This window comes from Mytilus trossulus, chromosome 13, assembly GCF_036588685.1.
Source record: "Mytilus trossulus isolate FHL-02 chromosome 13, PNRI_Mtr1.1.1.hap1, whole genome shotgun sequence".
NCBI classification, from domain to species: Eukaryota; Metazoa; Mollusca; class Bivalvia; order Mytilida; family Mytilidae; genus Mytilus; species Mytilus trossulus.
The window spans coordinates 40147931-40163029 of record NC_086385.1 but is presented as its reverse complement, the minus strand read 5'-3'; the positions used below and the strand labels follow the sequence as shown (position 1 = coordinate 40163029).

Below are 15099 nucleotides of genomic sequence, written 5' to 3'. Positions count from 1 at the left end.
ATTGCTTTGGTCGTAGACGGATATAAACTGGGAAATATTTGTAATCTAAATCAAAGATAAAACTATTCATTGTCACGTTTTATACTCGTTCGATTGTTGGTTTGTTCCTGTTTTTATATCACATAGTCTCAATACTGTGTAAAACTTAAGATGACTGTCAAATTGTAAAATCACATGTGAAAGAACTGAATCTGTTTCGCTAGCGTTTTTTTCAATTTCCTCTTTGGAGATAAAATTCGTAATAAATTGTTGTTCGACAATTTTTTTTTATTTTTACTGTAATTGTCCACTTCTAAACTAATGAAACATAAGGATATTCGTTTGTTTATTCTGGATCAATATCTTGAAAAAAACTTAATTACTTTGAATTAATAGCATTTCAGTACAAAACATTTGTTTTTGATATATTAATAAAATGTTTATCTGAAAATTTTCTGTTATATCTTATTTAGGGATTATAATTTCTTAAAAACACAAATGAAGAAAAAACAAACAGAAAACGGAGCATTAAAAAGAACCTGTTCTTTGCGCTTTAGACATATAAAAAATATATATTACAAAAATACTGAACTCAAAGGAAAATTTAAAACGGAAAGTTCCTAATCAAATGGCAGAATCAAATCAGAAATCACATCAAACGAATGGAATCTTTCGAAGTAAGATATATCAGTAAACCGATGTTGGCATTGTCAGCACGACGAAACAGTTCAATTGTAATGCTATAATTAAATCAAATCTACTTTATCAAACAAGCGTCATTGTTACCAATTGTCGTACCTTTGATTTGCACGATATACATGCTGATCCTGTTTAACAATTTGTAGAACGAATGTGTTTTTTCATACAAAATCCCAACAATCGTAGATGTATGTGAATTCTAACAATTCATGTCTGGGAAACATGCAGCAAACTTAATGTTATTGAGAAACTTTTTAATGCAGGTCTGTTTAATAGTGTGCTGACTTCATTTTGATTTTAGTAACCAAACAATAGCAGTTAAAAACCTAACACGCGGATTAGGTTGGCTCTAAATAAACATCTCCTAGAAAAATTGTAAGAATGTTGAGAAACGTTCTTACAATGCAAAAAAAAGATCTGTTTTGCAAAGATGATAATAAATGGCTGTTTCACGTTCAGTGGCAAATACATGCATATGCAGGCGAGTACAAGATAATAGAAAATGAATAATAATGTTTTTGACCAGACTGACATGCTTAAATATATTTTGTATGTATTAGTTCACAAGGTAACAGTTAATCAAAACAGAATATCATCCTACCCCTAAAAATTAGTATTCTGGCTGTAACAATCTTTTTTCGTTCCGAGTATAACTCTCCTCTAAGCGGAGAAACACAATCCAAAGTTTAAATATGTTATTCGGATCCTTCCGTGTTTAAACCAAGGACCTCGTCCAATAGAGAGTTACACACTACCACGAAACCACTAAGATTTTACTAAGTAAACAATTATGATCGTAATTAATATAGCATAGCATGTGCCATATATACACATATCTAGACAAACACGTTACTATCTTGAATCATTGCTAATTGTTAAAGCGACTTTTGAAAAATCAAATACACTTTCCTTACGATAAATGCATTACAATTTTCAATAATTCTAACATTTAATTTGGTAAACACAACTACAATTTGTTAAATTTGGTTTAAATGATGATAACATATGTTCATTATTGCTTAAGATTCCGAGAGGATATTATAACCAAGAATATTGTTCCCAGCAATCATACATACATCAAGTGATATCTGTATCAAAAATAAATAAAACAGATTTAAAAGTGTCAATGTAGTTCCAACAGATGACATGAATCCATCAATCCATTTACTAAGATAAAGGGAATAATGCATTTAGATTTTTTTTTCAATTTCCTCTCTGGACATAAAAGTCGTAATAAATAGTGGACAATGATATTTTATTGTTACAGTAATTTTCCTTTCCTAATCTAAAGACAAAACAATAATTTTCTTTCAAAGATTTAGAAGTACTTTTACCATGTTTCTTAAAAAGCCTTTTATTATTACAAGTATTTTCTCTGAAATATGAATATCAAATTTTTACAATGTCTTTTATATTCAATTCAGGAATTAAAAACAAAAACAGAAAGCAAAATGTTCTGTACGCAAATGTCGATATGAGTAAATATATTTTTATTTAAGCGAGTTCCATGCCATATTTGTAACCGACATTGCTACATGTTGCAAAAGAAAAACGGGTAATGATCAAGGGGAAATAAAAAACGAAAGTCGAATTAAGAACACCATGTTTTGACCATTTTTTGTATCATAACCAAGAAAATAGTTTCCAGTTATCATTCATACATCATGTGATATCTTCATTAGATTTAAAGGTGTCAATGTAGTTCCAACAGATAACATGAATCCATCAATCATATTAATAAGATAAAGGGAATAGAACAACTACTTTTATACATTTCAATCGATAGATGAAATTCTATGATCTACGACAATACTATCAATTACGAACGAAAGATATGGATAAGTTTCGTCCATTTATATATTTGCCACACACTAAAACTACCCAGTGCTAAATTATCACACGCTTTTTTTTAACTTAGACGTAACAGTGTATTTTCAACATTTGTTTACTTGCCGCTTGTCCTTTTGAAAGAGAATTGTTATACCCAGAGAAGCTGTCGACGGCAAGTACAATTAATTTCTTACTGTCTCTTTCATGAAAAGATTTGTGTTGACTAACGCCAATTGTTCTAAGCCTAGAGTCAAGATAAAGCTTGCAAAATATATAGATCTTATTCCTAATTTAAGATCAATGAATTGGGTAATTTAATAGTTTGGAAACTTCTTCATTAAAACATGGACGTATTACTTTATTATTAATGAATTGCTATAAATGGTTGTAACGCTAAAGAAATCACAGTCCATAAACACACATACATTACAGCTGACATAACACACAACAGAAATCCTACTGCAATTGGAAGATAATTTTTTTTAAGTTAAGATAAAATCATCCAAACAATCGTTTGTAACTATCTAGACCGTATGGCATAAGGTGTCCTTAAAAAAGAACAGCTTTTTGGGATTTCATAAAAATAATAACATCATGATTTGTGTACATATATGGACGAAGAATATCATGCCGTGTTAAGGAAGGAGCGCACAGACATTAAAGTAGTAAAATTTAAATGAAAATACTGATGATTAACATAAATCTGGACACAAATCCACGGTAAGGTGAGATTGTATTTTTTCTCCATGTGAAAGTCTCACATTGTGAATTTGAGATGAAGTAAAGCAATGAAAATGCCCTTCGTTTAGCTAAGTTCGTATATATTTTGTTGTGACTGTACTGATTTTGTATAATAAATGGATACCCCATATCGTTTGTTTTTATATCATACATTTATTTAATTAATGAACCCAAACATTAGTATTAACTTATAAAAAAATAATTTATGAGGTTTTTGAATCTGAATAATAACGACACACGTAATACATAGCGATACGATTATAATTGCAGATGTTGATTATTTTCCTCTTACGAATTAAAAGCACATTTCTGTTTATATTGTATATAATATTACTTCTGTATATTACATCTTCAAAATTTTTAAATTGTTGTTCATGAAGTAAATATTAACGTTTATAATGAGCTTTGATAATACAAAGCAGAAGGCAATACATAATAAAATCGTAAAATTCCTTTTGATCATTTTTTAAGTGATTCAGTATAGCACGGTTTATATTTTTAGGACAAAGTGAACTGAACGATGCAAATAGATTAAACGCTGCTTTAACGAATTAATCAATGTTTAAACTAAATGCAGATGTTATTTTCAGGTACGGAAAACTGTAAATACGTTCATACTGTGCAATTCTAGTTTATATGTAGAGTATTAAAAATAGCAGAAGTAAACAAATTTCAAATAAAAAAAGCAGTCAGTCTGTATTAGTTTATAAAACGAATTAACTAAAATACAGAAATTCGTCCGATGTTGGAAATTGAATAAGCATCCGTCTGTGACAGAATGATCAATAATAAAAAAAAAAAAACACATTCTTCGATGTTCAAATATAGATCTGTCTGATAAATGCATTATCATGATAATTAGATAAACTATTTAATAGTTTTATACCTGATATAGAAAAAAGACTGTCATGTCTGAGATTCATTGATTTTCTTTAACAAAAATAGGCATTATGTATTAGGTGATTTGACACTCTTATCTTATAGATCGCATGAGAATACATATGAAATATTCATTTTACTCTGCGATTCGATTACAAAGAGATGTTTAATATGTCTTTTATCAATTTGTATCATTTGAAGGCATAACAAATTCATACGTTTTCACCGAACGTAGGTTTGAATTTTATACAATCTGATGATCTGACATTGATATTTTTATGTAATAGTCTTACTTTCAAATATCAGACTTTTCTTTGGAGGACAAATATTTGGCCAGTAACTGAAATGAGTCTTATAAAATTTAAATTGAAAAAAAAATGCTTTTAGTTAATGAATTTATCTAATTATCGGTTTTGGTTCAGTGACAATTTTCAATTTATGTTTTTTTTTTTTTTTTTTTTTCAAATAATCATGGTAATCACACAATCTTATAGAAACCAAGATTGTGTCTGGTGCATTGGAATTGGCACCGTTTATGTAACTATAGAAACAAACAATTTTCAAGGATTCATATAAAATCATATCCGTGGTATCGATTATTGTTTTTTATGTTGTAAATCTATTTTCTCTAATTCTTCGAGAATTTATACCTTTCTGCACCCGTTGTATAAAAAAATTTAATCAACGTGTGGTTGCCGGTGATCTCAGCAGATGATTGGTTAAGCTAAAGGTCACAACCCGCCGGGACTACTTTTCCGTTCGGATTTCTCGGAATTTATCAATAACAACATAGCAACATATAAACAAACTCGCGAAATCGTCTGCTTCAACAATAAAAACAAATATGGCTTCAGAGATCAACAATGACCCGCATATCGGGGCTAGAGTAAAGCTTGTAGGCGGGATTAAATGGATAATTTTAAGAAAAACTATAAATTTTGATTTCCCACTTTGGGAAATTAAACTTGATTCTGGGAAAGTTGTCACAGAGGCCAGATATCGTTTTGATATTATAGAAGACGGTGTTCAAAACATTGAACCAGAAATAATTGTAACAAAAACTAACACTAAACAGAAAATGTCATCTCTAGCTCCAGCAAAAGACCCTTGCCACACTGATGAGTTCAGTGATAGTGATTTTATGTATTTAGCTGAACCTATACATGAATCTAACAAAGATTTGACCCTCCCTAAACTGTCTTCCAAAACCAAAAAAAGACAATTTGTGACCATTCCTGAAGACTGTATTGACACATTTGTACTAGACCAGGAAAATAAGAATACTGCTAGAAAAACACAAAGTGACATACAATCATTACAGCAATTCTTGATTACAAAATTGGAAACAAGAGAAATATATTCAATCCCACCCCATGAATTAAACCAAATTTTATGTCAATTCCTCATATCCGTACGAAAAGATGATGGAAACCAATATGAACCAGCATCCCTTAAAGGTACATGTATGCTCTGCAGTTTTGATAGATATTTAAGACACCATAACTATGGCTACCAAATTAGTAAAAGTGCAGAGTTTTCCAAAGTCAAAGATGTCCTGACAGTAAAACAAGTGGAACTTAAAAAATTGGGAAAAGGAAACGGTCATAAAAAGGCAGAGACACTTTGTGATGAGGATATCGAGAAGCTATTTCAGTCGGGAGAAATTGGAGATGACAATCCTACAACACTTCTACACACCGTATGGTTTTTTAACACTATATATTTTGGTCTAAGGGGAGTCACAGAACACCACCAAATGACATGGGGTGATGTCAAAATTGTTAGGGACACTTCGTCCGGACTAGAATATCTCCAAATGAACGAAAGAAACACAAAGACCAGAACAGGCAAAAGTCTAAGAGACCAGAGAGACATCCCGCAAATGGCATGGGCAAATCTAGAAAACAAGTTAAAATGTCCTGTACATGCATATAAACTGTATAAATCAAAACGCCCACTCAAGTATTCAAATCCAAGTGATCCCTTTTATATTCAAGAAAATATAAATAGAGAGAAAACTGGCCTTTGGTACAAGAGCCAACCCATAGGCATCAACAAATTAGGAAAATTTATGAAAAAGATGGCAACTGCTGCAGGTAAATTTCTTTGCATTCATGTATAAAACTGGTCATTTTATATTTATACTGCATGTACATGTATTATACTGAATTTACCTACTTTACATACAAATTATATATTGAATCTACCACTACATTGAGTTCGATAAAATATTTATTCACTCAAGACAGTAAAATTTTAAAATTTAAAACATGAGGCTTGTAGAGTGTTTAAAATATTTAAAATTTAACTGTCGAGAGTGAAGAATTATCAAACATGTATTTATTAACATATATTAACAACATTATCTGGTGGAATCTGTTTATGAAATGATATTTTGTGACATAACTCACAGATACAATCTATATTTCTTTTACATTCTGTAAAAATAAGTGTACTTTCTATATATGGTTTTCTCTTTTTATGACGTCACAATAGATACATAAAAAAATAAACTTTATAATACATGTATTGAATTTTCACCAATAAAAAAATGAGTTCACACACCATATTGACAAATAATCTACATATCTTGCATATATCTGCACACTTTAGACTTTAGATATTCATTTTATTCATTACATGTACATGTATCAGACTGTTTAATAAATAAAATTTAAATAAATTAACATGACTAAAGTACTGTTATCTATTAATAAAACAGTTATCACATTTTAAAAAGCAAAAAAATTGTTCTCAGCTAAACAGAAGCAGGATATCATATAAAGTCTGTTAACTTTTTAATTTCAAAAACAATCAGTTAAAAATATCAACAAAAAGGTTAAGGTAATGAATAAAACAATTTAAGTACATGTACATTTTGTACATGTATAGAACATGTATTTGTTTCAAATTTTTAATTGTTTTTGTTCATACATGTATAATAGGGATAATTCAAAGTAAAGAAGACGAGGTCAATGATGAAAGTGAAAATGACTCAGGCAATAGACGCCTTACAAACCATTCTGCAAGAAGATTTATGCTACAAAAACTTGACGACGCAGGATTTGAGCATAATCACATTAAACAGGTTAATACTTAATATATATGTCTATGATATGATATAATACATGTATAAAATGTACAACTGCAAATTCTCTGATGTACAATGTAGAGCTTGTTAAAATTCTGATGAAAGCAAGTGCTCCAAAACAGCACATCATTTGTACTGGCATGTAAATAAAACGCGCAGCACAATATGACATACCAGACAGGAACACCCTTTTTTTTCTTTTATTATCTAAGAAATATTTCTTTAATATTTATAAAAATTAAATTGAAGTTAGTTAATATTTCTACACATCAATATACAATAAAATTCAGTAACATAAATACATGAAATATCTACAATACAAATGTACATCATGTACATTGTTGGTAAATATAAAATGTATTTATACCATTTTAAAAACAGACAAAAAGACAAGGACGGTTAAACGGTTAAACTTTTCCATCGGTTAAACTTTTCCATCGTTTTGCAGCAAAGTATAAATACATGTGCAGATATGGTTTTTATCCTTAATGTTAATTGACAAGTACTTGAGCCTTAATTGATTGAATCCAATTCATCGCCTCTGGAAAAAAAAATTGAAACGAAACGGGGCCTTGAGAACCCCAAAATACACTGTTGCCCACAAAAAATATCCATATTACTGCTTGATTGACATGGTCCTTTTGAAAGCTGGCAACACAAACAGAACTTTATTTGTCTGTGTTGTAAATATTGCAAAAATTTATCTGTGTACCCATTACTTGTACAATAATAGGCTGTTAGCAGGATGAAAAAATATAAAGGGATGTGGTATGATATCAACGAGAAAGTAATCCAAGACTTCGACTTTAAAATTCAATAATTTAACTATCTCAATTGGATAAATCCAATAATTCACTGGTATCAATGTAAGAATCTATATACATGTATAGTCAATCGGACAGCCTCCAATGATGAGAAGAATCAAAACCATACAGCCTACCATTATTTAAAAAATGGTCCAGACATAAAAAATATGCAAAGATTCAATTGAAAAATTGTGGCCTTATTTATATTAAAAACAATACACCTTATTTGTCTGTCATTACTGTATATCACACAGGTTTCCGTAAAATTTTGACGTCATAAAACAAATTATCGGTCGTCCCACTGTCTATATTGCTCTGTTCAGCTCTTAATATTATTCCGTATCATGTCCTTATGACATCAAATACGTTGACCTGGCTTTAATAACTTTGACCCGGACATATCAGCGACGTCATAATATTTGAACCGACGTTGATAACTTTGACCCGAACTTATAAAGTCATCTTTTGTGTGCTTTTGAAACAAAGAAAACACTTCCGAAACACGCAAATATAGACAGATAAATCGATTATCAGATTATCTGCACATTGCTATAGTAAAATATCAGCTGCTTGACATTATATGAAGGCTTTTTAATCTCGTTCGCTACGCTCGCTAGACAAAAAGCTTCATATTATGTCTCCCAGCTGATATTTTACGATATTTGCATGCAGATAACCTGATAATCGTTACATATCTGAAGTCACAATGGAAAAGCAATTGTTGTATGCGTCAAAAGGTAAAGCGACCAGGTCGGCCGGCTGAGTAGACTAATAGCGATAAGGTGTATTTACCAAAAAAAAAGATATGACAAATATCGAACAATAAAACACACTCACCTACATGCTTCTAGTTTCCTGTACGATATCAGAGACATTTTATACAATATAATTCATAAACTATAATATTTACATGTCTCTGATGATGTAGATTTGGAATGTGCCCTATAACTTTGTGGGGGGGGGGGGACTTGCTGAATGCTTTTTATTTGACAAGAACACAAATCAAACCTTTTCAAGTACAGAACCTTCAATATTTGTCCTTTAATGATTATCTTATTTCTTTCAGATATCTGGACACAAAAATATCCAGAGTATTTCCACCTATTCCAAGCTAAATTCAAAGAAACATCAGGAAATTTCGAGGACCATCTTGGCGGATAAAAGTGAAAATATGCAATCATCGCAGACTACAAGAACGGTTACAATTAACAATAACCTGGTTGGGCAGAATGTACATAAAACAGCGGTTTCAGAAAATCAAGTTTCCTTTGGAAATTTAGCGAGCGCGCCAACTGCAACAGGTCTAAGTTGTCTATTTGGAGGACCAATATATGGAGGGACATTTAACATTAATATGTCAAACTTACCGTCGTTGTCACCGTCGCCTCAAATAACCAAACGCCGTCGTTACTTTATAGAGAGTGACAGTTCCCAGGAATAAAGCTCAGTTTCAATTTGTCGAATTCTGCCATTGAACATGTGTCGATGTGATTTTGAAATTTACAACATGCGTAATTGTAATCTCGAGAACTACGCAAAAAATAGTTCTAGCTAGATATATGATTGTAACGTTATCTACTATTATATATATGAATTTTTGTTTCAACTTATTAAAGTTCTATGTTTAAAAGATGTTCTTTAATTTATACTAATACTCATTTATCCCCAAAATGCCTAAATGACGTGTTTGCGCATCAATTTCGTTGATGTATGACGTAGAAATCAGGAATGTGAGGCCATTGAAGGAAAATTTTGTTTTTCAAATTGGATTTTTTTATAATCATTAGAGAAACAAATTATTACATAGTAACGCGTGGATTATCGGATTTATCCAATCTCGATAGTTAAATTATCAATTTTAAAGTCCTCGCCGAGGCGGCTCGGACTTTAAAATTGATAATTTAACTATCTCGATTGGATAAATCCGATAATCCACTTGTATCAATGTAATAATCTATATTTACAAACGTAATTCCGAGAAGAAATGAACAACTTTTTGTATAGACCAAAATGATTGAACAGTTTCTTTTAAAACAGGAAGTAGTGGGATATTTTTCTTGAAAAAAAATAACGATTTTGTATAGCATTACCTTTTGCGATCGTCAATAACGACGTATCAACAAATCTTTCCTGAAAAAACAGAAGCCTACTTCTGACTCTGTAAATTGTTCGTAAAATGAAAGTTAACATGGTTCATATATCAAAAGACATTCCATTATGGGGCTCAAATACTATTATAATAATCGATTTTTGCTTAATAAAATCTCAAGTTTCTTATTCTCGCCATCATGGTCATATGAAACAGTTGAGATTAAGCTTTGACCAATTACAAAGTTAGAGTTTGGAATGGTGTTTATCGATCTTACCCTTATCATGTTAAAATTCGATCGCGAAAGCGTGTGTAACTGATAAATTGTAGATATATGTTATAACTTAGGTTTAAACCATTTTATGAACCGTTTTTGTTTTAATTGATATGAGCTTAAATTATCGTTTTTTGATGATTTAAGACGTGAAAAATTGAATACACAAAAGAAGATTGCTGCAGTTCAATTATCAGTACCACATAATATTTTTTTGAAAAAAAATGTATAGATTTTTTATAAAATTTTATTAATTTTTTTTTAATTTTTTATGATGGATTGCTTAAAAAAAATTATATATACTTTTCTAAATTGGCTAGATGTAAAGGGAAGGGTTGCGATCCCATAAACATGTGTAACCCCGACGCAATTTTGCGCCTGTTCCAGGTCAAAAGCCTCTGGCCTTTGTTAGTCTTGTATGATTTTTAATTTTAGTTTCTTTTGTATAATTCGAAGTTTAGTACATGTATGACGTCCATTATCACTGTACTAGTATACATAGTTTGTAAGGAGCCAGCTGAAGGACGCCTACGGGTAAGGGATTTCTCGCTACATTGAAGGCCCATAGGTGGACTTCGGCTATTGTCTGCTATATGGTCGGATTGTTGTCGCTTTGACATATTCCCCATTTCCTTTCTCAATTTTATGAAGATTACCTAAGTTAAAAATATCTTCCAAGAAACAATCGGATGATTATAATTTTCAAAATGAGTTCGATGTTAGAATAAGTAACAGAATACAAGATTTTGATATTAATTACAGTATAGCGGTTATTTTCGTGGGTGTACTTTTTTTTAAATTTTTATTGCATAAGGTACATGTATACAACACAATTTTGAGTTTAGTATTTTGACGGATATAAAACGTTCAACAATACCTTTGCAAACCCGGTATCATGCGGTTGTGATGAAATAGAAAGAAAACAATTCCAAATATCAACAAAATAACGAGAATTATCCAAAATATCAGACGACACTTACTTTCGTCAATTGACTGCTCCAAACCGACATATCTAGACCGTTTATTGTAAGGTAAACCACCTTTATAAAAATATTCACAATAAGGGGATCATCCTGATATTAATGTATGATATACTATATGTATTTTACCTTCTAATTAACATTAAGATTCAAGATGGCGCCTGATTTTATAAATCATAGTTTAATATGAATTGAATCCTCATCATTGTTAAATTCTTTAGATATAAGACAATGCTAAGCATTATCCTATACTTTTTCTTTTTTTTTGAAACAATTAAATCATCTTTATTGCACTAAATGCTGTTTAACAATTTACCTACCTTACAGCATTAGGCTAAGTATCCCTGTATATCAGTTATTATCCATCCAGGGAGAATATATAATAAAATATTTTATAATTGTTAGTATTATACAATAAGACATAATACATAAATTAAATTAAGGATGTATTCTTCTGACTTTTCAGTCTCGTTCAGTCTCGTTGAAATCTCGTTCTTAAATTATTTCCAAAACATATGATAGAAGTGGAAAATATCAATCAATTTTTAAAAATATTATAATCAAACATAACTCTGTGAAAAAATTGTGCATTTACCATGAACGGTTTTTGAATAATCCAGTTTTCAAATTTTACGACCATTCAAGTCAGTATTTTTAGTCAAAATTTTGAGAAAATGGGTGAGGGATACAAAAAATGATTTTACAAGAATAATATACATCCCATCTCATTTTGGTCTTTTCAAATTTCTTAGATATGTATTTTTTCAATCATTTATAACAAAAAAGTTGAATTAATATGCATTTTGTTCTTTAAAATGAGAAAAATCATAAAAATACAAAATTGGCAGTATGGTAAATTTTACACAAAAAAGCATCAAAATATGATAAAACTTTCTTATATTAACACCTACCTATAGTTTTTGTAAGTTAAATTTATTCAGATTGGTCCACCTCATCTTTATGGAAAGTATGAAAAAAAGTTTAATTGTGGAACTGTGATTTTTTTCACGATAATAGCCCAAAAATAGGTAAAATCGATGAAAAGTGAGAAAATCATCAAAATTGGGCATTTTCAAAGGGCCGTAGCAAAAAAAGAAGCACACCACCATATGAATTTTTCTTCACCAATTGTTTTGTTACAGTCTTATAAACCTAAAAATCAGGTTAAGAAAAAAAGTTTAATTCTAGAAATTTTTGGCTCCTCAGAGGTGTACATCCTTAACATCAATATACATTGATTTAGTCTGCTTACAAATCGGGAAAAATAACGGATCTACACCGTATCGTTTTGTGTTTATTATATGTGTTTACTTTCTCACAGATGGTTACCTGTGTATTGGAGTTACTTTAATATTCTTTGTTTTGAAGGATTTACTTTGTCAAAGCTTACTTGCTTGACTATGTTAGTAAAACATAACTAGGTAAGTTTATGAAATAATTTTAAATTCAATTCAAAGGTTATTTGCTGTGCGGGTTTATCTTGGCACCTCGTGGTGAAATATTCATACAAGGCCAAGGGAAGTTAGTATCTGTTTATCTGTTAAAAACAAACTATACCTTTACTTACAGGTTACAGTATGCTGAAGTCTTTAATAACGTATTCCCGGTTTCTATATTTCTTATCGAATTTAATCTTATAATGTCATATTTTTCTTTTTTGAAAATTTTAAAGATTTCTATCTTTGATTCTTTTTTGTTTGAAACAAAATGTGCCTTATATATGGAGAAGAATATAACTGTTATCAGGGTGTTTATATCAAAATATTTTACATCTGCTATTTTATAGCCAGTTATTAAATTTTCTAGCCTTAAAATATGTCTATCTATTTTAAGATAAAGTAATAACTTGTATATTTCTTGCCAGTAAGTATTATTATAAGGGCAAGTAATAAAAAAATGTTTATAGTTGTCAATTGCTTTACAAAAATTGCAAGAATTGTTTTCTAGTACTTTCCACTGTACTAATAAGTCGTTGCATGGAAGGATGAAGTTGAGAAGTTTCCATTTAAACATCTTAAATTTGTTGTTTTCTAGGTAATTGAATATAACATTAAGAGTGCTTTTAAATTTTATATTTAAATTTTCTTCAAGAATTCTTTCCCATTTCAAAATACCTACAGGTTTTTCTTGCTTATAGGGGGCAATTAGTATTGAATATATTTCTTTATTACTCATTTCTGGATGGATATTATGATTGATTAGTATTTGTAGATTTTTTGTTTTCTTTATATTTACTTTTGTTTTAAATGAGCTTTCTTGTTTTAAAATATTCTGCCAATGTTTTGGAATAGCTTTCTTTAGTAATGATAATTCTCTAATCCAATCCCGTTTATCTTTTAATTTAAATAAAATTTTATTTTCTGATATATAACCTCTTTCATCAAGTATGTCATTTACATACAGAATATTATGTTCAATCCATTTAGTAAGTAATAAGTGTTTTCCTTTTGTTTGTATGTTATGATTGCCCCATAAAATCTGTTTTCTTATGTCTAGAAACGATTGTGGGATCTTTGTCTGTCCTCCCTTAACATTTATCCAAGTTTTAATCAATTGCTGATAGAACTCAGGAAGGGATTTAAATATTTTTTTGTCTAAAATATTAACATTTTTAATATTTATTTGAAATATCAAGAGGTTTTTACCAAATATGTTTAAGTAAGCTTGGGGTATGATTGTCCAATTATCACCAGAATTTTGTTTAAGTTTTAAAATCCATCGCAATTGAAGAGCTTTGAGATATAGGTCTATGTGGATCATTTTTAACCCACCTTGTAGATAGTTTTTACAAAGAGTTGCACGTTTAACTTTATCTTTTTTCCCATTCCATATGAAATTATATACTAGAGTTTTAAACTTTTGTATTATTTCCTTTGGTATGTACATATTTGATGCAATATAAGTTAAATTTGGTAGAATTAATGATTTTACTACTATTATTTTACCTATTAATGTTAAATTTCTTTTCATCCAGTTTGATATTATTTTTTCACACTTTTTAAGCTGCTTATCAGTGTTTAGTTTTTGACAGTCTGTTTTCCAATTTATGTTTTCAAATTTGTCTCTGCTATGTTTAAGTTTTCCCAACCAAAATCCCTCTGTTTTATTTCTGTTTAGTTGTAGTCCTGATAAACTTCCAAAAGTTTCAATTATATTCATTGCTAAACTGACATCTTTTGGTGATATAAGAAATAGTGTTGTATCATCTGCAAGTTGACATATTTTAAGTGAGCAATTTCTACCATCTAGTTTCACCTCTAAACCTTTAAGATTAGTATCTTCTCTTAGTTTTAGTGCCATAATTTCAACCACTAATACGAAGGCTAACGAAGAAATTGGACATCCCTGTCGAATTCCCCGAAAAATGTTAAAACTGCTGGACACCCAACCATTGTTGAGTATACAACCTTTTATGTCTGTGTACATTGTTTGAATCCATCTTATAAAACTACTTTTAAAGCCAAATTTTACCAAAGTTTCTGACATAAAGTTCCATTCGAGGGAGTCAAATGCCTTAGAGAAATCAACAGAAAGTATAGCGCAATCTACTTTAAAGTTCTCTGAGTAATCAATAATATCTTGTATTTGCCTTATATTGAAGCCTATGTATCTATTTTTTATATAACCTTTTTGATCAGTATGAATTATTTTTGGTAATACTTGTTTTAATCTTTGAGCAAGTGCATAAGCCAACAATTTTACATCATAATTTAACAGAGTTATTGGGCGAT

The 15099-nt window shown here is 30.0% G+C and overlaps 1 protein-coding gene across 1 annotated transcript; it reads left to right on the top strand.

Moving 5' to 3' along the window:
- The first annotated feature begins 4972 nt into the window (after positions 1 to 4972).
- LOC134694374 (uncharacterized) lies at positions 4973 to 9547 on the top strand. The gene is made up of 3 exons (XM_063555378.1): positions 4973 to 6224; positions 7074 to 7216; positions 9092 to 9547. The coding sequence occupies exons 1-3, from the start codon at positions 4973 to 4975 to the stop codon at positions 9464 to 9466; spliced, it is 1770 nt and encodes a 589-aa protein (XP_063411448.1). The 3' UTR covers positions 9467 to 9547.
- The last annotated feature ends 5552 nt before the right edge of the window (positions 9548 to 15099 follow it).

Bases quoted from the DNA above. Each gene is read 5' to 3' on its own strand.
- LOC134694374 (XM_063555378.1), top strand. From the start codon at position 4,973: ATGGCTTCAGAGATCAACAATGACCCGCATATCGGGGCTAGAGTAAAG. The intron at 6,225-7,073 runs GTAAATTTCTTT...CATGTATAATAG, and splicing joins AAAGATGGCAACTGCTGCAG to GGATAATTCAAAGTAAAGAA. The intron at 7,217-9,091 runs GTTAATACTTAA...TATTTCTTTCAG, and splicing joins AGCATAATCACATTAAACAG to ATATCTGGACACAAAAATAT.